Source organism: Doryrhamphus excisus, chromosome 5 (genome assembly GCF_030265055.1).
Source record: "Doryrhamphus excisus isolate RoL2022-K1 chromosome 5, RoL_Dexc_1.0, whole genome shotgun sequence".
Lineage (NCBI taxonomy): Eukaryota > Metazoa > Chordata > Actinopteri > Syngnathiformes > Syngnathidae > Doryrhamphus > Doryrhamphus excisus.
Window position 1 is genome coordinate 12855214 of NC_080470.1, and position 23716 is coordinate 12878929.

Sequence of the window (23716 nt, forward strand, 5' to 3'; positions counted from 1 at the left end):
TTTGGTGGGTAACTCGCATGCAGTTTTATTTAAATTAACTCATTAGTAAAGCACAAGTCACACTTTGCTAACACATTGACTACTACTACTACATAAAAAACAAGTTCAAAGACGTTTATAAATGTACAATTTTTATATAAAATGCAGACTGAACCTTGTGAATGACATTTAGGCTGTCAAATCTGTTGTCACTGACGAGATACCAGGCAGGAGGTCAACATCTTGTCACCATTTTCTGTTCACATGAGGGAGACAAAAAAAGTTATTGGATTTTCTGTCATGTATTTTGTGTATACCTTGTTTTATTTATAGGTGGCATGTTTACCTAAAGCGCAAAGACAAAGCGTTAATTGCAGAGGCTTATATATATATATATATATACACACATACATATATACACACACATACATATATACATTGACTAATATTTTAATATGTTTGATGTTGATCATTTAAGTGTGACAAATAACCTTAGTGGCGATAATAAAACACTCTTACCTCTCAAAGTAGTTTGTACCCATATCTGTCTTCCATGGACTTCCTGTCAACAAAAGAGCAAGAAAGATGTGAGGAATGGGTGAGGAAACACCTGCTGTGATATGGGATGGATGTTCACCAAGTCTGGAAGTTTCCGCCCAGCCGCTGGAAGTGTTCAACATGCTCCAATTCGAAGCCTTTGCATCAGTTGTGCAGAGGCGGCGCCTTAGCATCTCATTGCTGTACCGTTTGGACCCCGGAGAGTAGGGGTGCTGTCGCTTTGCCATGGATTGACTCTCCCACACTAGATCCCTATGGCGCTTCCTCAGCACCAATCGTTGCGGGGATAGCGCCAGCGCCACAAGGGTTGAGGAGGAGTGTTGCTGGATGGCCTCGGAGCTCCTGGTGCATATCCGGCAGGAGGGCCCGTTGAAAGATTTGCTCTGACACACAAACTTGTGGTAGTGTCTGGCAAAGTCTTCGTCCAGGTCCTTTTGAGAGTAAGGGACCTGGCCTGATGGCAGGCAGGAGTCGAAGGACAGTTGACGCCAACGCTTAGGGGTAGACGGCTGAGGGGAAGACGGCTGTGGGGAGCGCAGGCAGGAGTCAGGGTGGAGCATCCTCTGGAGAACAAGGGGTTTTCGTAGCGGCGAGGACAGCAAGACAAACTTTTCAGGTGTTCTGGGGCTGTCCAGCATACAGGAGGACTTTGGGCTTCTGGAGAAGGTCTGAGGTGACTTGCTGAGGTTCATCAACTTCGTCTTTAAAGGACTTTGCCTCGGCGGGGAGCTATACATGTCGCTGCTTACAGGAGGAAAGCTGCCAGACAGCAAGAGCCTTTTGGCCCTCAGGGTCATGTCAGAAGAATGTGAAGGACTGAAGCTGAACAAGCCCGGCTGCTCTCCCACTGTGAAGGTCTCATTCAAGTTGCTTTGCGGTTTGGGAGATTGAATACTAGAAAGATCCATCACCAGTATGGGCTTCTCTCTCTGCTCCCTCATTGGTGAACGCTGCCAGCTGGTGTGATTGGTTCTTTCTCTTACGTCAATGCTTTTATGAGTGTTCTCCTTCGTTGTGGTCCGTCTGTGGATTTTGGCGGCATGCCTTACTGTCACGTTGAGGGTGTTGTTGAGACCGCTCTTATTGGGCATCCGTCGCCACTTGCGGTACCTCCTCAGCACCACATCTGCCACCTCTGAGACGTGCTGCCGCTGTTGGGCCCGCCCGATTTTATCTATCATGGCCGGGTAGAGGTCGGACAACGTGCTGCCACCACTCCTCAGGCTCATCTCCAGCTGCTCGTCCTGGTCCTCAGGCAGGGTGTCCATCTCTGAGAGGTTTCTCTGGCTGTCGTCCAGCAAGCTCACCGCTACCTGGGAGAACACACTTTCTGCAAGGAGAAAAGACGTACTTTTATTGTTGCTGTCACTTCCTGTCAGGGTTCTTCCCGCTCTTACCATCGTCATCTGCACCCAGCTGACCTGATATTTGAGTCTCATCACCACTGTCTTGCTGCATGAGCTCCAGCTGTTGAAAACAGACTCATTAAAAACACATTATCCATTAATCTTTGTGCTAATGATGGACAACAACAATGGGGAAGAAGGGTGGTCTCCTGTTTTAACTTCTTGGCCACAAATTTTATTCAAGAGGAGACTTGGGGCAGCACAAAAATGGAGCATCGCAGCCAAGTGGAGACTATGGAGCATAACACTGCAGAGTCCGGAGTGAGCACAGAAATTCTAATGTATCCAAGAGAAGATTTCTATTCCAGTTGTGGACTAAGCCAGTGTGTTTATTTTGGTAAAATTACTGGGAATGGCGCCTTCTTTTGTCTCAGTAAAAGCATCAATAGCGTCCAGACAACGTGAAAACATACCCGAGAGGTTCCGGAAGCCTCTTGTGCTGTGGTGGGGAAAAAATACATGAATAAACATGTTTACAGTAGAAACTATATACCTCAATAGTGAGTGGTGGGTGGATACATACTCTCTAAAAGGTTCTCCACCGAATTTGACAGGCTCTGAAGAGAGATCCAACGTTATTTAGCATGATGATTTGGATGAATGCTTTTTTAAAATGAGATGATAATACTGCACCTTTGATTCCAAACTCTTAATCTTCTTTTTTGATAGCTTCATGAAGCGCCCCAGGGCTTTATCACATAAGACAATACATTGTCAAAACCTGCTAGCAGTTAGTTCAACGTCGCAACGGTCCTTTTCACTTACCTTCCACATTGGTGTCATTGAGGGCCACTTCTATGGCGTCTTCACATTGAAGCTTAGAATACTGTATGGAATGTCAACATTTCACCATATGAAAGCAGTTTTTTGATACATTTCAAAAAGCGGCGTAGTTAGGTTTTAAGCTAGTTTGGAGCTCAAGATAGCATCTCCATTGACGATAATGAACACTCACCTTGTCTATAATCCGGTCCAAAGCCTTTTTGTAGATAAGGCCATTGCTTTTTAGTTCTTCCAGTATATTTGCGTCCATGATGCAAATAAAATCACATATATTTATTATACAGTGTTCAACACTGCAAATAAGGAAACTGAACGTTTGAGATTCAAAACGTTCCCACGTCGAAGAGCGCGAAAGATGATTGGTCGGGGATCTTTGTGGTGTGTTCAAGACATTCAGGAACTTGGAGAAACAGCCAAGCAGCTAGAAAAAAAACGAGATAAAATAATGTTATATGAATCTCAAACCCTGAAATTCATCCGGTGTAATTACCTGCGTTCTTTATTTATTTCATAATTTTAATAATTTCCTGCGGTATTTATTAAATACGCTAATTAAGATACACACAAATTTACCTCTTACATTTATTTAAAGAATGAGGAGGCAGGAAAAACATTTTTTGTAACCAGTGTAATCCTTTTAAGAGACCCAACGTCGTCTTCAACCATATTAACGTTGCTGTTAATAAAGTACGGTTTAGTGCAGCGATTGCCCATGCGGGTATCATCATCGCGCGACACAGCGACAGCATGTTTACATGTACGTCATCATCATGCGACAATCGACAGTGCTAGGACCATAAAGTCAAGATGTCGAAACAGACCTGTTTCCTAAACAAAGTTCTGTATTAATTACGCAAAAAGTACCATAAATGTTTTTTTCGTATGGCAACGTGTGAAGATCTTTCATGGACTCGAGTACAACTCTGCAGGGACTAGTAACCGCCGCCGCCTCGGTTTACTCCCACCGGGTAGCAGTTACATTTGACGGCGGCTCGTTGTCTGACGGCCCGGCGTGTCTGGTCTATAAGGATTTACTCCAACTTTCCAGCGAACTTTGTCTGACTCTGAGGGAGAGCTGCAAACCCAGCAATGGCGTGATAGGACTGTGTTGCAGTGATGATCTGCTCACACCAGTCTGGATCATGGGGTGAGTTGACCAAAAATACCATCACACATGTTTATATGGGGTGTCATATTAGTCCTTTGCTTGTTTCTGGGGGGGTAGGATCCTGCAGACACCTGCTGCTTATGTCCCGCTGGATCCAGGGGCTCCAGGGCTACTCTCTTCCCGTGTCATGATCAAGTGTGGCCTCAAGTACTGTGCTGTGAAGACAGACCTCCTGCAGGTTTGAAGCATATATTCATTTATTGTCCTCATATAGTGGCACTCAACTGCAGAGAGTATGCAGCACCTATTGGGGGTGCAAGCTGATCAACTTTTTTCTCTTCACGCATCAAAGCAATTCCATGCCACTCTTGACCAACACATGACAGTGGAGGTTTGTGCAGTGATGCCGAAGTTTAAACTCACCCTGGTTAAGGTCAAGCCACTGCCAGATGCCGACCAAAAGCAGGAAGCGGAACAACCCGGATCCCTCTGCGCATCTGGAAGGGAAGGTTTGGCATATGTGCTGCACACATCCGGAACGACCGGTCTTCCCAAGATCGTGCGGGTGCCGCATCAATGTATTCTTCCCAACATCCTGCACCTGAGGTTAGGAATAATATGTCAACCATGCCCCTTTTATCCCAGGGGGTTCTTTAATTTTAATTTAATTATTTTTACGCACATTTTCTACTATTTTTTGGTATAGAAATGTACCTAATAATATTGTATTCAAATTTCATTCACATTTTTGTTGCCTTATCAACATAAAAAGTGCAGTAAAAGTCTTTTCAGGGTATTTAATCGATTAGGGTGTTCAAAGTGCAGCCTGGTGGCCATTTGCAGCCCGCGCCAAATTTTTAACAAGAAAACTAAACAAAAAACAAAAAAAAAACCAACAGCAGCAAAAATTAAAAAAATCAGCAGTAATTTTACAAAAATTAAGCCAAAATATGAAAAAATAATAATCTTGCAAGAAAAAGGAAAAAAAATACTATAAATGTAATATTGCTGTAATTTTGAGCTGTAATCCTCTCACTTAGCATTTTAGTAGCATAGAGTTGAAATATTTATCAAAAATAGCCCCTGTAATAGATGGCGAAATGAAATAAAAAAACATGAATTTAATTTTCTTTTAATTTAAAAACATTGATTTACAATATTGACAATCATTTTAATTGTTTGCCCCATTTCTAATTTCATCTGAGTTTCAGTTTCAGATCATCAAACAAATAAATATACATTTTAGTCAATGACAAAACAATTAAACACAAAATGCAGTTTTTAAATGAAACTTTTTATTATTTAGAGACCCCCACGACCCTCGTGAGGATAAGCGGTAGAAAATGAATGAATTATTTAGGGAGAAAAAAATCCAAACCTACATGTTCCTGTGTGGAAAAAGTGACTCCACCATAAGAAAGACACTGGCTTGCATGGCAGAGTTCCAGGCTTGTCTCAATGATTCTGATTCTGATGATCTCCAAGCCCTTTGCGAAAATACTCTGTAGTCTGACGAGACAAAGTTTTTAACCTTTTGGAAGGCATGTGTCCCATTACATCCGGCGTAAGAAGTAACACTGCATTTCAGAAAAAGAACATTATGCCAACAGTAAAATATGGTGGTGGTAGTGTGATGGTCTGAGGTTGTTTTGCTGCTTAAGGAAACTGCATATTGTGTTCAATTTTGTTGTCATTGACTAATATTTGTTGTTTGATGATCTGAAATGACCAGTCCAGTGTGTACCCTGCCTCTTGCCTAAAGTGACCCCAGAGAGGATAATATTTTAGCATTATATATTGAGTAAAAGAAATATAACTTATGTTATATTTAACCTGAAGAAGGTATATTAACTGTGTGAAATGAGTACAAACCTTGTCGTCAGGTCTGTGTTTCAGATGACTGCCAACGACGTGGTTTTCCTAGCCTCCCCACTGACCTTTGACCCCTCGGTGGTGGATATTTTTTTGGCATTATCGTCCGGGGCTCAGCTCCTCATCGTGCCAGCTGTTCTGAAGAAGATTCCCAAGCGGCTGTCACAGTTGCTTTTTGGGAGACACAAGACGACGCTCCTGCAGGTGATTTATTTAACAACAAAATAAGTATATTTTTAGAGATGGGCGGGTGAAGCTTCATGAAGCTTTGAGTGTTTCCTTCACATTGTACCAGAACAGATTCGGAGCTTTGATGCTTCAAAGAAAAACAACATTAGCAATATCTGGTGTGAAAGTGAAGTCAAAGCAGTCTATGTCACTAATAGGAGTGAAACACAGGTTGCCATTCCAAATACACAAACACGCTCACCACTGCTCTCATTACAATCCAACATCAAACATTTGCTTGGTGGTTATTATATACACAAGTTAGTGCTGCATGCTGATATTTGCAGCACCATACAAGCATCGAAGCAGTACTTTGAAGTAGTGTGATTCAGGAAGTCTTGACACAAGCTTTGAGGTTTTGGTCTCACTTGACCATGTCTCGTGTTTTACCTTGACAGGCCACACCCACACTGCTGAGTCGTTTTGGGCCGCGCCTCCTCAAACAGGAAGTGCTGTCTTCCGGCTCATCACTGCGTGTGCTGGCTCTGGGCGGGGAATCATGCCCGTCGCCGTCTGTGCTGAGTGCCTGGCGACATGAGGACAACAAGACGGACATCTACAACATCTATGGCATCACGGAGGTGTCCTGCTGGGCCTGCTTTTACAAGATCCCCTCGTCTCACCTGCAGCAGCCCAACAACACGTAAGACTGTTCATTTTCACAACAAAAGGTGATCACCCCATCAAGGACACATTTGCATCATATGTGCGCTTGCAGCGCAGCATCCTCCGTGCCTCTGGGGACCCCTCTGATGGGCACAAGGGTGGAGGTGAGAGATCAAGATGGTGGCGTGGTGAAGGAAGGTGAAGGACAGGTGTTCATAGGTGAGTCCACGTAGCATTTTTAACGGACGTGAGACCGGATGCTTTGACGATGCTGTACGCAGGCGGAGTGGAGCGAGTGTGCCTCCTAGACCATGAGGAGTCTGTGGTGGCCGGGACAATGAGAGCCACTGGAGACTGGGTGGACATCAGAGACGGGCAGCTCTTCTACTTGGGGCGCAAAGACAGGACTGTCAAAAGGCACGGGAAACGTGTCAACCTAGATAACTTGCAGCAAGTAAACTCAAGTTTCTTTTTCGTAATTTTTTGTAACTGCTCATACTGTGCACCATTTGGAGTGACTATGAATATATCATTCATTCATTCATTTTCTACCGCTTTTCCTCACGAGGGTCGCGGGGGGTGCTGGAGCCTATCCCAGCTGTCTTTGGGCGAGAGGCGGGGTATACCCTGGACTGGTCGCCAGCCAATCACAGGGCACATATAGACAAACAACCATTCACACTCACATTCATACCTATGGACAATTTGGAGCCTAGCATGTTTTTGGAATGTGGGAGGAAACTGGCGTACCCGGAGAAAACCCACGCATGCATGGGGAGAACATGCAAACTCCACACAGAGGGTGGAATTGAACCCTGGTCTCCTAGCTATGAGGTCTGCGCGCTAACCACTAGTCCGCCGTGCTGCCCACTATGAATATATCCTAAAATTTAATTCACTTTTGATTGACACTGTCAGATATATATTAGTGTTATTTTTAATCAAATATTTTATATAAATGATCTTTATATTATTATATATATATATATATATATATATATATATATATATATATATATATATCCAAAATGTGTTCTTTGTTGTGATGCCGTTGATGGAGTCTTACCGCTTCGTTCTAGCTGCTCTTGAGCCTGCCTGAGGTAGAGGCCTGTGCCGTGTGTCTGCATGAAGAAGCCTTCCGTCTGCTCGCCTTTGTCGTCACAGAGGCGTCTGCGGGTCGGAAACAGGCTCCGCCCCCCTCCTCTGGGTGTAGCGGCGACCCAAGGCGGCACCTCCTGGAGCAGCTGACTCCACTGCTGCCCTCCTATGGCATTCCTGACACGTTGGTGCTCGTCCCGGCCCTGCCTCTGACTCCTCATGGTGAGGATCCGTCAAACTAAACATTTCAATCAGTCTTTGTTTATAAACTGCATATTTTTAAGCTGCATTCGGGAAATGTGAACACGCCAACAGGTAAATAAAAGTCCAAACAGCTAAAAACACATTCCCTTAAGATAGATGTGCTAACTTTGCCTGACAGGGGAACCTCACTCCATTCCCTTCCCATAAGGTATTGCAGTACATATGCCGCATAAAAACTGTACTACAGTCTACAGTTGGGCATGTAATAATTATTTATTAATTAGTTGTGAAATCCAAATTTTGTATGCTCAGCGACTTCCTAGTCCACGTGTGAGACACATCATCTCTTTTCTTTGGCTGCAGGCAAAGTGGACATGCGGGCGCTTGTGAAAATATACCAGAGGCAACATTTAGATGCTGACCCTTCACATGGGGATGTCGCCCAACTGGAACAAACTCTACGGACTTTATGGCAGGTATGACACATTTCCATTTCCAAGCACTCTTTTCCACTGTATGGTATCTACTCTGCTTTATTTGTGATATAACTATATGAACTTGTTCATATTTATACCTTGTGAACTGAAGTTTGAAATGGTTCAAGAGAACTATGAACTTGGACAACACTGGTCTCCACTCTGCTGCAGTGGCCCTCAGTCTCCTTGGGGATAAAATGGATCTCCCTACCATAGAAATACAGGAGACCCTCATTCTCCTGCACTGTTCCTCTCAACAGGACGCTCTTGGTCTTGATAATTCGGCTTTCGACGAGCGGTCCAATTTCCTCTTCAGCGGAGGAGATTCCCTGAAGGCCCTCCGGCTGTGTGAAGACATCCTGGCTGCCACGGGAGTGAGCTCACCTCAGCTTGTGGAGGTCCTTCTCGACGGGACCTTCACCAACGTTCTGCACCTCCTCACCGGAACACAGAGGCACGGCAACAGCTCCGAGGGCACCAAACGGCGAGCTGAAACGACAATGGCTGTTCCAGCCAAGAGAGAACGCAATTCAATATTTGGACCACATGGGGGCACTAAAGAGAGGCAGGCTGTAACAGTTCTCAGAAGAGGAGGTGATTTGGAAGAGATGGGCATCAGAAGCATCATCCAGGCTGAGTCCCCGGTTCTGTCCCTCAGTGTGAGCTGGTCCTCGGACACGGGCAGATGTGTGGATGCCTCCCCGGTTGTCCTTGTCCAGGAAGGACAAGACGGCATCAAAATAACCGTCTTCATCGGCTCCCACTCCCATAGAATACAGGCTTTGGACCTGGACACCGGCGGCCTCCTGTGGGAGCGAGTTCTCGGGGGTCGAATTGAGGCATCGGCTGCCGTGTCGCGGTGCGGACACTTCGTGGTTGTAGGTCAGATCAACTTGTTGTCATCACCAGTTATTGACCTCCATGCCGCTGAGCTCCTCTGGGTGTTATTTCTTCTCCTCAGGATGCTATGATGGTGGTGTGTACGTGCTGCACGCCTCCTCTGGGGACACACACTGGGTGTTTGAGACAGGGGACGCCGTGAAGAGTTGCGCCGCGGTTGACCCCCTCACGGGCATGCTGATTGTGGGGTCTCACGATGGTTTTGTTTATGCCCTCAACCTGGAGGTGAGTCGGGAGGAGGTCGTGTGCAGCATGTGCAAACCTTGAATGCTGTTTTGGGTCTGTTCAGCTTCTGCAGTGCATTTGGAGGCGTCACTGCGGCGGCGGGGCTGTTTTCTCATCCCCACACCTCGACCCCTGCCAGCGACAACTTTATGTGGCGACGCTGGGCGGAAGGCTGCTGTGTCTCCACCCAGTGAGCACATAGCTAAACGCTACTTTGTTTACATCATCAAATACTTTGCATCATGTGCATTTGTCGCCGTATCAGGACAGCGGAGACGTGCTGTGGTCCCATGATCGTAAGGTCCCCTTCTTTTCCTCACCAAACTCCTTCTCGGGCAGCGTGGTGATTGGCTCAGTGGACGGAAACATCTGTTGCTTCAGTAATGTGGGCAAAGTGGTGAGAAGATGCTCCTGTTGACACAATCACATATCACTGACGATACACACACCTGGAGGTATCCGAATTCAAATTTTTTTTTCTTGTATAGGATGAAACCAAAATAAAGTATTATTTTAAATCCATTTTACGCCATTAAAAAATAATAATTTAGTTAGATAGTTACACCGCTCCTCGGCCATGTAATACCTTATTAGTCCTTGGGCCCCAAGGACTACATACAGTATAATACTGTATATATTTTATAATATAGACTTAAGACACATTTTTGTATGTGCTTAGACTGTTAGAATAATAAGAATACAGTCCAATGCTATCCTGTTTTAATTTATAAATTACATTTATCATCATGTTATCATCATGGTGAATTGTGTTATGAGTTAATTAATTTTATTTTTTTGGGACCTCCATAATCAAATGATTGGCTGTGTAATACCTTCCCTGACCGGCTGAGGGCCCTATGGAGTATACTTTTTTAATCAAGGCCTTAGCTAAAGGGTGTTTAATTCACTGTTAAGATGGGACTGATGAGATGAGAATTGCATTATACGATACATAATATGCAGTGTTTCAGAATACAAATGATAGAAAGTGTTTTGAAAATGGGCTAAAGCTTTTAATGTATTGCTTTTTGTTGTTTTTTTCAGCTTTGGCAGTTTTCAACCGAGGGTCCGGTCTTCTCATCTCCGTGCGTCACAGCCAACCAGCAAAAGATCCTGTGTGGATCGCACGATGGTCGTCTGTACTGTTTGAACTCAGACGACGGCTCTTTGTGTTGGATTTTCCAGACGGCGGGCAAAGTGTTCTCAAGTCCGTGCGTGTTTGGCGGAGGGAGACGTGTGGGCGTGGCCTCCACAGATGGTACTGTCTACATCCTGGACAATCAAGGTGGACACATGCTGAGCTCGTGGAAACTTCCCGGAGAGCTGTTCTCCTCCCCGGTGGTGTGTGGACGCTCTGTTGTAGTTGGCTGCCGTAACGATCATGTTTATTGTTTAACACTGGAAACATAACATTATATCATATGGCTGTTTTATTATGTATATGTCTATGTTTACATTTGTAAAAATGAATTCCATCTAAGCACACAGAAGCAGTCAGTCAGTTCAGACATGATTTAATTACATTATTTATAACATTTTTCATCTCTTTAAGAATTTGTCTGCATGAATCTCTCTTTAAGTGGGACAAAAAAAGTGCAAATGATACCAAACATTTTGTTACATGTAACACTGCGTACACCACACTATTGTGCACGAGCATAGATAGAAACAAAATGACAAAGTGACCAAACTTTTTGTCTTACGTACAGTACATACTTACATACATACAGATCATTACACCAGTGAATGATGAGAGAGAAAGGCGGGTGTCACATTTGTACAAGGAAGTGATGGCCGACAAAGAAGGACAATCTACGTTTACAGCAAGCAGGAAGTGACCAGAAGCTTAGCGAGAACGCCAAATCAAAATCCGGTTCTGTCATCATGGCAGCTCGCTTTGTCACAGTCGTCACGGACACAGTGAACAGTTTGAAACGGCTCCTTTGCGGAAAACAACACCATAACAACGGCACTTCCATCCATCTCGGTCAGGAAGCAGACTCGTGAGAGTGATGTTGCTGCTAGCCCTTATGAAGACACACTTGTCACACCGTTTGTAACACTGGCAAGCTTCACCTCTTTAATCCGAGGTCTTTCTTTCACATTGTGTTTTGTGAATTATTTACAGGCCGCACGGTGGATGAGTGCTTAGCATGTTGGCCACACAGTCAGGAGATCAGGAAGACTTGGTTTCCAATCTCTGCTTGGGAATCTCTGTGTGGAGTTTGCATGTTCTCCCCGTGCATGCGTGGGTTTTCTCTGGGCACTCCGGTTTCCTCCCACATTCCAAAAAACATGCTAGGTGAACTAGTGACTCCCAAATTGTCCATAGGTATGAATGTGAGTGTGCCCTGGGATTGGCTGGGTGTACCGCGTCTCTCATCCGAAGTCAGCTGGGATAGGCTCCAGCATACCCCACGAACTTCGTGAGGATAAGCGGCATAGAAGATGGATGGAATTATTTACAATCCCAGTGCCGCGGTTGGCTACAAAATAATTGAAAAAAATTGTCTCTTGCAGGCGTCTGCCACAGTTGTTATAGTTTTCATTCTGTGTTAGGATGTTAGCCGCATGCTTGCAACCTTTCTTTTCATGTATATATATGTATCCATATAGATACATATAGCTATATATAGTGTATTTGAATACTTGAATGCATCCAGGGTAGCTTTACAAAGTAGGGAATGATTTGTTCCATAGAGCGTGATGGGATCTGTTGTTAGTGTAGTCTCCATGCAGAGCTCAGTGCCAAGCTGGGGTGTGTGTGTTTGTGTGTGTTACTTGATGATCTGGGGACAGTCGCTCCAGGCTTTGGCCTTTCGCTTGGCCAGGGCCAGCCAGGCTGGCTCTGTAGACACCTGCGGGGAGTCGATGGAGGGGAAGCGCTTAGACACGTCCTTGACAGCAGGTGGCGATGGTGTGGAGTCTGCGATTTCAACTAATAGTGAAGGGGAAAGGTTAGTCACAAGGTCAAAGCACATACGTAGCAGTAAAACAATAATTTACACGTATTTGCACTTCAATTTCTTTTCCGTGCCTGCACACTTCCAATTTGGGGTATATTGAGTGCAACATCCAGGTACTGATGGAGCACTGCATTTTGCCGTACTCAGTGTGACCACACGTATGCACTCAAAATACTAAGTGTAAGTGTAAGTTGAGACACAGCTTACCAGTGACTGAGCTGGGAAGAGTGTTTGCTTTTTTCAGTTGTTCCCTGCGCTCGAACCGTCCCAGGAGGCTGTCAGGTCTCTTGAGCTCCTCCGGCGTCTGAGCTTTAGAACCTGGACTGCTGCTCCCGCTACCTTTGCTGTCCGTGGGGCTGGACAGGACAACCTGCCCACATTGAAAGAAGAATGAGGAGAACCGCTGGACCGAATCGGGAAGCTTTACGAGACCAACTAACACTCTCTCTGGCTTGTTTTTCAGCCAACTTGGCTTCCCGTTGGCTGCGGCGATCCTCGCGATTCTGCTGCTGCTCCCTGAAGCCCTTCTGCTTCTGCAGCGCCAGTGTGATCCACAAGGGCCCCGCCTCCTTCTCCTGGACCCTGGCGCTATCCAGCGAGTGCCTGCTCTGCAATGAGGGCTTTTCTGTAGGACCAGGAGGAAACAGTGACAAGACTATCAACCGGACTGACGAGACTGTACCTTTAAGATGGACCCGACTGTAAAGATTGTCACAAAAAATATTTGATTCCTACATTTCTAAACCTTGAGTGACTCTGACCTCTCTTGATGAGCTCTGTTTTCCTGTCCACCTTCTCCCTCCAGGGAATGTTGATGGAAGGGAAGAAGGATCTCCTCTCCTTGGGCTCCTCCTCCCCTTGTATTTGGCATTGGCCGCTCCGCTGCAACTGGGCCACCGCAGACGTCTGATTCTGGTTGGCTGAGTCTTCAGCCACTTCCCTCTGCACCACCGTGGCACCGTGAGCTGCTTTAGGTGACGGTGACGGAGGGGGTGTCGGAACGCCATCAGTGGGTTTTGGCGACGTGGTGGGTCTCCGGTAGAGCGATGGCTTGGAAGGCACGCTGTCGCCTTCCCATTGCAGCGTCGGGCAGGGGGACTTGCCTGACCCGGCCCGCGGCATGACGGGGGAGGCTGATGCAAGAGAGTACTTAGCAAGGGGAGCTTCTTGATGAGGCGAGGCTGGACTGGACTTGTTAGAAAAGACAGGGGAGGTGTCAGAGTCTGGATCCATGGGGGTCAGGGGAGAAGGAACACCATCAAAGCTATCCCCAGCACTGTAGCGTTTCTTCCTTTTCTCCATGGACTGTTCGCTGTGGAATCGAAGGGAATAGTTGGTCCTCCTCAGCTTGATGCCAAAAGGTGAAGGCTTGTCCTCGCTGTCCGGACTCTGCCCATCATCCTCTAGTCTGCTCTGAGACTCTGCAGAGTCACTCCTGTCCCTACTCTTGGACTCTGGCCCATCAGGTTTGGCTCCTGGGGTGGGAACTAGGAAAGAGGGGAGGTCTTTGGCAAACACACATTCCTCTGACCCTCTCTCTACGATGCGGACGGTCTTACTCATCCTGCTCTGCGGTTTACGGCTTGTGGCTGGCGAGGCTGAAGCAGACGCTTCAGACGGCGTCAGTTCCTCGCCTGTCATTTTATCATCGGGGCTGAAACACTCAGAACTCCTGTTGGAATCTCCAAACTTCTTCTTTGCGGGGGTGATGGAGAACTTGGCGCTGGCAGACATGGTCTTTCTCAGGTGTGAGTGGGCCAACTCCTGCTGGTCTTCGTGGGTGACTTCATGTTGGTTCTTGCTGGGCTCCGGGTACTCGTCGTACTTCCCCTCCTCCACTCCTTTGAATATTTTGGATCTAATCGTCGCCCACTCCGCCAAGACAGCAGCACTTGAGGGATCTGCACACAACGTGGACTCGGTCAGGGATTTAGCCTTGCCTGACTTGCGGTCTGGTGATGTCTTGCTCTTGGTGGGCGGCGGTGTTCCTTGGGTCTTTCTGTCCTCACCGAGACCCAGGAGGGATTTGCAGGCGGTGTCCTTGATCTGGTCTAAATTGACAGCCGTTCCGCACAGCTGAGCCCCCGTCACCAGGATGGCGGTGTGAGGTACATATGGAGAACGGTTGGGAGAGTCCGGTGCTTCAGGGGGCTTGGTGCCTTCTCTTGGATCACCTCCACCTCCAATGGAGGCAGGAGTAACAGGCGTCAAATGGACCTTCTGGAAGAGGATTTCTTTTTCTCCAGAGGACACTTGGAAGGAGAAAGGTCTCTGTCGCTCCTCCATCTCTCTCCAGCGAAGCTCTTCAGCTCTCCTCTTCCTCTCCTGAGGATCGGAGCATCCGTCATCGTCTTGCTCCGCCATCCGCCTCTGTTCCTGCTTTTGTTTTTCCTCAACCTCCTGCAACCTCTTCTTCTCAGCTTCCTTCTTTTTCTTCATCTTCTCCTCTTCCTCCCTCAGCTTCTCCAAACGTAGCCGCTCAGCCTCCAACTCCTGCTGCCTCCTCGCTTCCTCCTCCTCCTGACGCCTCTTCTCCTCTTCTTCCTTCCTTCTTTGCTTCATCTCCTCTTCCTTTCTCATCCTTCTCTCCTCTTCCTCTTTCCTCCTCTGAGCCTCCTCAAGAAGCCTCCTCTGTTCTTCCTCCTCTTGCCGTTGTTTTCGACACCTCTCCTCCTTGAGTCTCAGCTGCTCTGCTCTGCTCCTCTTCTCCTCTTCCTCCAGCTCTCGCTTCCTCTTGGCTTGCAGTCGTTCCTCCTCAAGCATTCTGTGTTTCTTGAGGGTTTCGAGTGATTCTTCCACAGAAGATCTGCGTTCATGATCTGTGGAAACGCCTGCTGCTTCCAAGTCCTCCTGCACCAAGCCAGGGATGGACACTTCTTGGAGATCCTGGTGATGGATGATGATGATGTATGATTAGAAAGCTTTAAAAGGATACACTACATATGTACATATAGTTCTTCCTTACCTGGGTAAAGCGTCTATGCTTGCGTGAAACCCTCTGATTCTTGGGTTTGACAGACAGCTTATGCTTGGCAGCAGTGTTGTCCAGGAGAGGAACTGAATGTGGAACAGCATCCAGGTTGACCGACTCTATGGTACCACTGGGCGGAAGAACTCTTTTGGACCTGGGGGATTTCACTGGAGTGCTATGTTGTTTTGCCTGAGGGGCCACCTGCTTTTTCGAGCCAAAGACACATACATTTACCTCAGATGTCGCTAACATGAAGTGTCATCAGGATAAAAAGGACGACCTACCATTGGCTCTGCTTTTGCTGGCTCGGTGGTCTCTACTTGTGCCATCACCCTCAGAGGGCTCCGGGGAACCTCCTCTTCATCTGAACTTCCCTCATCTCCCTCACTTCTCCTCAGAGAGGGGGGCTTCTGGCCAAATTTGATAGTCTGAGCAATCTGCTTCTACATGATAACAACAAGGTAGCATGTTGAGGATTGTTGCTTTATTTCAAATGGGACTACATTTCTGCCATATAGTACTGCTTTTCCACCACTCAGATGCATCAGTCCGACTCAGTGTGGCATTTGCTCCCCCCATATATACACGGATTTCTTATTAGGTGCATCGGCTGTTCTTTGTTTTGTTTTTCTTTGTGTTGTCTTTGTGTTACAGCCCCCTATATTTGTACAGTATTGTCATTAGCATGTACCGTATTTTCCGCACTATAAGGCGCACCTAAAATCTGATTTTTTTTTTAAAAAGCTGACTATGCGCCGTATAATCCGGTGCGCCTTATATATGGATCAATATTGAGCCGCGACAGGTCTCGCAACTTACGGTAAGCAGCCACCGACTCCATTTTTCCCGTAGAAGAAGAAGTGCGCTGTGCATACTGGGAAATATTAAACAACGATTCACTTTCATTTGTGCGTTTGTATAAAGACCCTGAAATGGCTCCTATTAAGAGACACGCTTACAACGCAGAGTTTAAACTCAAGGCGATCAGTCACGCAGTAGAACACGGAAATAGAGCAGCAGCAAGAGAGTTTAACATTAATGAATCGATGGTGCGGAAGTGGAGGAAGCATGAGGATGAGCTGCGCAGAGTAAAGAAGACTAAACAAAGTCATTTTGCACATTACGAGTGTCACTATACTGCGATTGCACTAACGTTTAATTTACCATAACAGTATCAGACGGTTTTTTGCGCGTTGACTAAATGGAGGAAAAGTAAAATGTTATGCCTTGCTGTTGTTCAAAGATGTTAAAGATGTGTCACGAAAATGCTTTACCTCAGAGAAAATAATAAAACAGCTGTTTATTCATTTTGGGAGTGAATGGAGTTGTGGAAAGCTTGTTTGTTATCTATTAATAAAGTTTGACTGACCTATCTGACTGTTTTGTTGACATTCCCTTTAGCGCGGCACCATCTAATGGTTGCATAACGTAACTACAGCCTCTACTGTAGCGCCTTATAATGCGATGCGCCTTATGTATGGAAAAAGTTTTAAAATATATCATTCATTGAAGGTGCGCCTTATAACACGGTGCGCCGTATAGTGCGGAAAATACGGTAGGTGTAAGGACAACAAAGGAAAGCAAGAGAACTCAGGCTTGCACTGATTCCTCACCTGCAGATTTTTAACTTTATCCGAGACATTTTCCTGGGACATGGTGGTGTGACACGGGCCAACCTCCTGCACCGATTCCTCTGGAATAAAGATGCTGTCGTGCGAGAGGGCTCTAGATCCAATGGGATTGAGGTCCCTGCAGAGGAATGACAGCCTGTTGAGTTGTGCTGCATAATCTTACTGTCACTCCGTCAGTCGTTTAAACCCACATCAATTTAAAGATAAAATCATCTCCGGTCTTTTTATTAGCTGTCAGCGGAAGGCCTCACCCCTTTCTCTATTGAGTCTATTGCGTAACTGTGTCCACACTTTCATTTTTCGGAAAGGATCAATGACAAGCCAGACAAGCAAGAAAAGTATCAGACAATAGGTTAAGATTCCATTAAAACATGTTTACAATATGCAAAGACAAGCTCTAATTATAACAATCAGATTGTCTTTCTTTCAAACATGTCAGAAGAGTCGATAGCCACGCACCTTAGACTTTGACTGGGCACCTCCTCATCCGACACAACTCCATTGCACACCTCCCCCGTGGAAAAACTACCCTTTAACTGCGCTCCATCAAATCCACCTTCGGCCTCCCGCTTCTTCTTCTTCCCAAAGAGACGTCTGAAGGGCTGGAACTTGCCCTGTCGCCTTGTCTTCTCTGCTGGCAAAGGAAGACACGTGATAACTGCAGCTCGGTGCAATCATATAATCAATCTTTATATCTCAGCGAGATAATGAGCAGGAAGGTGGCCTTTGGGGCCGTGTCGACTGCGATGGGTGGAATGAAATGTCTAGAAAGCAGATAGAATGAGAGTAAAACATATGACCATGAAGTAGGACGGGAAAAGCTAAACCCCATGCATGGAGACAGCACCTTCAGACACAAAGCGGTGAAAGAGGCCATCATGACCAGCCACATTCTGACCTGATTTACTTCAACTCAGGATATCATATCGTCACTTGTTAATGACCTTTTCACAAGCTGTAAAACATGACGGTTAATAAGTAATAAAATAACTTTATGGCTCCTGTAGACAGGAAATAACCACAGTATTTCCCTGCCAGGTCATTTGGTAAGGTTTTTTTTCAGTGAGGTACTACAACGGCATTCTACACCACCGTGCCACCGTGCAGTGACCTGACATAAAGGGCTCAAGCCGGTATCGCTTTCAGAGCTATTAGTAGCAACCGGTGTGGAGTTTCACTTGCTGTATCATGGGAAATGATGCCACTTCCTCGTGTATCGGTGCATTGCTGGGAAGTTTATTAGGGTCACTACGGAAGCATCAAATTCTGCAGAAATCACTATCATATACATATGCCACTGTCCAAAGCAACAACATGCAGTACTTTTGATGGAGGCACAGTCTGGACTCATCTGACGTATTGTTAGCATTGGTGCTAACGCTACACCTTCAGAGTTATGTGCAGCGTTTGTACGTTAATTCGCTATGAAGCTAACATTTCCTCACTGACGTGAGCAGCGCAGTATTTAAACAATAAGTGCAGTTCTGAAGTAGCTGCACGGTGGTTAGTGGTTAGCGCGCAGGCCTCACAGCTAGGGCATCTCTGTGTGGAGTTTGCAAGTTTTGCATGTGTGGGTTTTCTCCGGGTACTCTGGTTTCCTCCCACATTCCAAAAACATGCTAGGTTAATTGGTGACTCCAAATTGTCCATAGGTATGAATGTGAGTGTGAATGGTTGTTTGTTGGCTGGCAACCACTCAAGGGTGTACCCCGCCTCTCGCCTGAAGACAGCTGGGATAGGCTCCAGCACCACTGCAACCCCCGTGAGGATAAGTGGTAGAAAATTAAAGAATGAATGAATGTAGTTCTGCAGTAAATATGTCACAAGATTAGTATTTAGCCATAAATGAGTCACAACAATGTATATACTGCAGAGTTCAAAGTTTAAGAAAAAAGTACCGATTTACATGCCGGAATTTATGGTATTTTTGAAAAGCCATGATAGAGTGAAGCGGGAAAATTTGAACTGCAAAGTGGCGAGGGACGACTGTATTTTGTTACTCCTGCTTATGCATTTTTTAATAACTTCTCTAATGACTCAACCATTAAAAACATGATGAAAAATTGATACATGAACAGGGATAGAACAGTACATCCATCCACTTTCTTTACCGCTTATCCTCACGAGGGTCGAGGGGGTATGCTGGAGTCTATCCCAGCTGTCTTTTGAGCGAGAGGCTGGGTACAGCCAATCACAGTGCACATATAGACAAACAACCATTCACACTCACATTCATACCTATGGACAATTTGGAGTTACCAATTAACCTAGCATGTTTTTGGAATGTGGGAGGAAGTCGGAGTACCCGGACAAAACCCCCACAGGGGTGTTCCCAATCTCCTGACTATGTGGCCAAAAAATACAACACTTAAACCCACATTATTATGATTGTATGATCCTATATCAGGTTGCTAAATGTTTGTTAAGTGTTCATGTATGAAACGTATGTTTTTACAGTGCACTCGCAACTGATATTGACGGTTGTTGGATCAGTACCGTCAGACCCACTCCCACCCGTGTGCGAGTGACACTGCAACCCTGATGTCTGGTTCCCCTGCAGCATGCTCAGTCTCTCTCGTCCAGGATTTCTCCTTTGATACAAAGCCCGTAATGCAGTGCTGAGGGCCTGCTCATTCACTCATGCATGAAACAAGACAAGACGTCTTTTTATCAACAGCATAGAAGAAATGTATGGTAATGGTGAAAACAGCCCCTCACGGCGACCACTCAGTGGTTTGAGCCCCGGAGCCTCCTGCTAGTTTCTCACGCCGGCCATCTGATCGGTGAATCACATGAAGGCTGAACTGGCTGCGGGCAGCTGGAGGCTTTCAAATGTAAAAGCTGCTCATTGATGCACAGTCAGCAAAAATGAGTCGTCATGTTATCTAGGCTCGGAAAGAGCCTCTCGTTCGATTCCCCTAACCATTGCCTCTCAATTGCATCCTTAATTGCTCCCCTGACACTGTAAAGCTGCCCACTGCTGCAGTGTGTCGCTAATGCTGTGTGTTTACTGTAGAAATGGGTTGAATCTGTGTATATTAACTCCATAAACAACAACATAGGTAGCTGCAAGATGGATTACGTCACTTTCAAACCAGCTGCTGACAATAAGCTGAGTGGCAGGTTGCTAACCAGCTAACATGACACACACTTAATGTTAAGATCAATGCAAAACAATCACAACTCGTAAAGAAGGAAGCACACCACCAGAGAATCTCCACCATCATTACAAACCACACCAAGCACTTCTTAAAGGGACAGTGATCATAAATCATTCATGGATCCTGGATCTTGGTTTTGAACACTGTCTCTTTAAGACGTATTTGTCTTTGTTGTTGTTGTAGTTATTTTGGTCCTTTTTACCTGGAATTTTGGATTCGGTTACCTCTAAATGCCTGCCATGCTCAGTCTCTGTGGCGCCTGTCGCCATGGTCACTGCACACCTTGGCTGTGGCGAGGAAAAAGGGAAGCATGTGAAGATGAGCGGGAATGTCTAAACACTGCCAAATGAAGCAGTAAGGGAATAACAGGGGATATCATATTGTGAACTATGTCATATGACAAACATATGGACTCTTCCATAAAGATAGAGCTGTAATGTTCAACACCCTCTTCATTGCTTTTCATAAGCGCATAGGAAGCAACATATGAAGCCGTGCATTGCGTCTAGAAGAGGAGTGGGCAAAGTGCGGCAAAGTACAAACCATTCTGTCGTTTGGCCCGGCACACCTGACATGGATAAGATGGTAACAGGAGCTCATTCTACTTTTCTTCTGATTGCGGAACTTTGTCTTCTCACAACTAATCACTATTAGAACCCTTTGAGTACTTGCCGTTATATCAACAGGTCACTTGAAACTTATACCGTACGTAAATTTGACTTCAATTGAAATGACATAGATACTGTAGACCAATGTTGGTCTGTATTTCTTCCCTTTTGGGCATTTCACTTCTATTCTTCCATGGCTTTCCTTTTCTTTGACCCCCTGCCAATAGAAGAGTCTGCCTTATGGTAAGGAGACATAATGAAGTGTAGCTACTGTATGTGGCGGCTATGTATTTTAACATTCATTTTGAGAAAAGTACGATGAAAAAATATGACTCGACAAACTTCTTTATTTAACCGAGTCACAAAATAAGGCAGGCTCGATTTGAAATGTTTGTCCCACATATTTATGCTAAAGAGTATTATTGTCAGTATTTTTTGGGACCAAATAAACCGCTAATAATTATGATAAATAATAATGTATCAATAATATTGTAATATTTCCTTTAATATGTCCTCTTTCATTCTGTAACGTTGCAGAGTTGGCATCGGGACATTTATTTTCAATAGAGTTGTCCGCATTAATAGTTCCAGCTTGTAGTTGCACGATGCCAGCTCATTGTTTTTGTCTTATGTACTTGTCTTCGTCTGTTAAGTCAATTAACAACAATTCAAATCTTCACTGTGTTTTTATTGGTTATCAGTATTATCATTTTAGCTTTTTATAGTTATTACATGATGCTCTATTTTTCCACTTTTGCTGGGTTTTTGTTTATTTCATTTTTGAAACGAGTCATGTTCCACCGTTTAATCAATATTTATAAGTAAGTAAATATGTCAGATTCATTCATTCATTCATTCTCTAACGCTTATCATCACTGAGAGTTGCGGGGTTGCTGGAGCCTATCCCAGCTGTCTTCGGGCGAGAGGAGGCGGGGTACACCCTGGACTGGTCGCCAGCCAATCACAGGGCACATATAGACAAACAACCATTCACACTCACATTCATACCTATGGACAATTTGGAGTCGCCAATTAACCTAGCATAGATTTAAAATGTTATAATTGAGATTTCAGTAAACAGTGCTGTCCTGCCATAAATACACCAAAATGTCTTGGGTTTTTTGCACGTTTTTCTTCATGAACTGAAACCCAACAAGTGTTCATTTATTTTGCAAATGAGTTAGAAAATAACAACATTGATTTTTGCTTGCTACGTTAAGCTTAGGAGTGTGTTGTAACCACAAAATGTCCTAAGACGATAATCTGTAAACTGCGACTTCATGATTTTTAGATGGCCCAGCCTGTCTAATTTTTCAAAACCTAAAGTAGTCCCCAGAGCCCAAAGGTTTGCCCACCCCTATTCTAGAACATGGTGTCTTCCACCCAATTGCTTCCAGCCAGAAACAAGTAAATGTCCCTCATGTGTCACCAAGAGAATACCACAGAACATGAGACACTTCTGAGTGAGTCTGGAAAAAACCCGCTGCCTCCAGTGGGATAAGGATTGTCTCCAGTGGGATCAGCCTGTTGTGGGCTTCCTTCCTGTGTCTCTCTCAGAAATGTCCCACCCCAGAGGGATTGTTTGTCCTGTCCAATTGCATTCTTGGCGGGACGTGTAGTCAACAGACGTGTGTTCTGTTGTTGATGACGGAGGACACATTTTGGGTGAGCGGCACTAGAGATGAGATGAAGGAAGCACGAGGAGCGGCCATGTGCTCGACACAAGCAGAGGACGTAAGGGGGTGGGGGGGGGGCAGCTGCATCGCAAATCTGGCTCTGGCGTGTCACCATGCTGCAATACAGGCGCTTTCAAAACGACCCCCAGGCGGCTCAAACATGGCATCACCGTGCTGCGCCAGAGTGGGCGGAGCAGCTCCAGTGGTCCTATGGCATGGCAGAGTGTTGCAGCGGCATGGCCGAGTGCCATGACCACCAGCAAAGAATGGCGGCTTTGCTGACAGAGCAGACGGATGAGCGTGTCACAGTTTACCTATTTGGGCTGCACAGCTCGACAGCGCTGCGCACCACTGCAGTAAAACCTTAGGAAACATGGATGTGCTCTTTTTTTTTTTTTTTGGCACAAAGATCGCTTTACCCCCGAGGAAGGCCTCTGCTGCCTCAGCGATGGTGGCTTGGGAAGGAAACGGTGACAAAGTAGAGAACAAAGATAAAACAGAACGTTTGGTTTTGTTGGTATATCAACATGTCACATGGAAGATGATTGTGGCATGAACGATGACATGAAGGGGTGGCGGTGAAAGTGAAACTGCCTGTACAGTAAAGGCAGGCTTTTCTATGCTGCTGCCATACATGCCGGCTTTGCAGGTCGTATGACAGGCGTGACAGAGTCGGGACCCTTACGAAAAGAAAATGTATTTATCAATATATTACTTTAAATATATTGTATTATATTATAATATATTATTTTTCCATTATACTTTCCAATACATTATATATTATATTATATATATAAATACATGGAATCATATATTTTTGTACATATATTGTACAATATATTGTATATTCATGTAATATATGGCAATATATTGCAGAATATACAAATGATTGCCGCTTTCAATATATTGAAATAAATTAAATCCAAATATATAATATATGAGTTTATATATCCCAAATTATATGCAATTTTATATATGTAAAAATATAGTCCTTTTTTGGTCTTGATCGCAAGATATTTTGTATATGTATCAATATATACACATATATGATCTATGCATATATTGCCTGGATGTCACCGAAAATATAAACATAAGATCCCATATATGGAAATATATTTCCTAATACATAGCATTATATTTGCCAATATACTGCAATATTTTTTTTTCCATAAGGAGATGCTGCCTCTAGGGTGTTACACAATGTCAGGACAGGTGTGTTGTAACACCTGACGCTCCCGCCGTGATGTGTTGAAGGCAATT

The 23716-nt window shown here is 45.1% G+C and overlaps 3 protein-coding genes across 12 annotated transcripts in view; 1 reads left to right on the forward strand and 2 right to left on the reverse strand.

Annotated features, from left to right (window-relative positions):
- Positions 1-3430, reverse strand: si:dkeyp-117h8.4 (uncharacterized protein LOC572032 homolog). 3 transcript variants are annotated; one of them, XM_058074243.1, is made up of 10 exons: positions 3307-3430; positions 2899-3147; positions 2709-2769; positions 2577-2632; positions 2467-2500; positions 2357-2382; positions 1935-2004; positions 617-1867; positions 499-541; positions 1-235 (listed from the first exon to the last, which is right to left on the reverse strand). In XM_058074243.1, the coding sequence occupies exons 2-10, from the start codon at positions 2974-2976 to the stop codon at positions 226-228; spliced, it is 1629 nt and encodes a 542-aa protein (XP_057930226.1). In that variant the 5' UTR covers positions 2977-3147; positions 3307-3430; the 3' UTR covers positions 1-225. The 3 variants fall into 3 exon arrangements, with proteins under 3 accessions (XP_057930226.1, XP_057930227.1, XP_057930225.1); XM_058074244.1 differs by having other exon boundaries at positions 1959-2004; positions 3217-3399; XM_058074242.1 differs by having other exon boundaries at positions 3217-3394.
- aasdh (aminoadipate-semialdehyde dehydrogenase) lies at positions 2778-12492 on the forward strand. 2 transcript variants are annotated; one of them, XM_058074237.1, is made up of 15 exons: positions 2778-3873; positions 3952-4072; positions 4187-4440; positions 5718-5910; positions 6333-6577; positions 6653-6759; positions 6822-6994; positions 7620-7860; positions 8206-8318; positions 8579-9200; positions 9280-9443; positions 9508-9633; positions 9709-9840; positions 10488-10528; positions 10629-12492. In XM_058074237.1, exons 1-15 carry the CDS (start codon positions 3632-3634, stop codon positions 10741-10743), a joined length of 2889 nt encoding a protein of 962 aa, XP_057930220.1. In that variant the 5' UTR covers positions 2778-3631; the 3' UTR covers positions 10744-12492. The 2 variants fall into 2 exon arrangements, with proteins under 2 accessions (XP_057930220.1, XP_057930219.1); XM_058074236.1 differs by having other exon boundaries at positions 2780-3873; positions 10488-12489.
- cracd (capping protein inhibiting regulator of actin dynamics) overlaps positions 10246-23716 on the reverse strand; it is an 18118-nt gene continuing 4647 nt past the window's right edge. Inside the window, exons 2-10 of one of the 7 annotated variants that reach the window (XM_058074228.1) lie at positions 22771-22911; positions 17471-17645; positions 16994-17129; positions 15665-15823; positions 15375-15584; positions 13171-15295; positions 12850-13034; positions 12617-12779; positions 10249-12381 (exon numbers count right to left, since the gene is read on the reverse strand). In XM_058074228.1, coding sequence (XP_057930211.1) covers positions 12221-12381; positions 12617-12779; positions 12850-13034; positions 13171-15295; positions 15375-15584; positions 15665-15823; positions 16994-17129; positions 17471-17645; positions 22771-22831 — 3375 coding nt within the window. In that variant the 5' untranslated portion in view covers positions 22832-22911 and the 3' untranslated portion in view covers positions 10249-12220. Of the gene's footprint in view, positions 12382-12616; positions 12780-12849; positions 13035-13170; positions 15296-15374; positions 15585-15664; positions 15824-16993; positions 17130-17470; positions 17646-20396; positions 20460-22770; positions 22912-23716 lie in introns of those variants that run through there. The other 6 variants (XM_058074225.1, XM_058074226.1, XM_058074227.1 and 3 more) reach the window with 6 other exon arrangements.

Coding starts and splice junctions, on each gene's coding strand:
- si:dkeyp-117h8.4 (XM_058074243.1), bottom strand. CDS start 2,976: ATGGACGCAAATATACTGGAAGAACTAAAAAGCAATGGCCTTATCTAC. Junction 2,501..2,576: donor TTAAGAGTTTGGAATCAAAG/GTGCAGTATTAT, acceptor ATCTCTCTTCAG/AGCCTGTCAAATTCGGTGGA. Junction 542..616: donor GGCGGAAACTTCCAGACTTG/GTGAACATCCAT, acceptor TTTTGTTGACAG/GAAGTCCATGGAAGACAGAT.
- aasdh (XM_058074236.1), top strand. CDS start 3,632: ATGGACTCGAGTACAACTCTGCAGGGACTAGTAACCGCCGCCGCCTCG. Junction 7,861..8,205: donor CCTGCCTCTGACTCCTCATG/GTGAGGATCCGT, acceptor CTTTGGCTGCAG/GCAAAGTGGACATGCGGGCG. Junction 9,201..9,279: donor CGGACACTTCGTGGTTGTAG/GTCAGATCAACT, acceptor TCTTCTCCTCAG/GATGCTATGATGGTGGTGTG.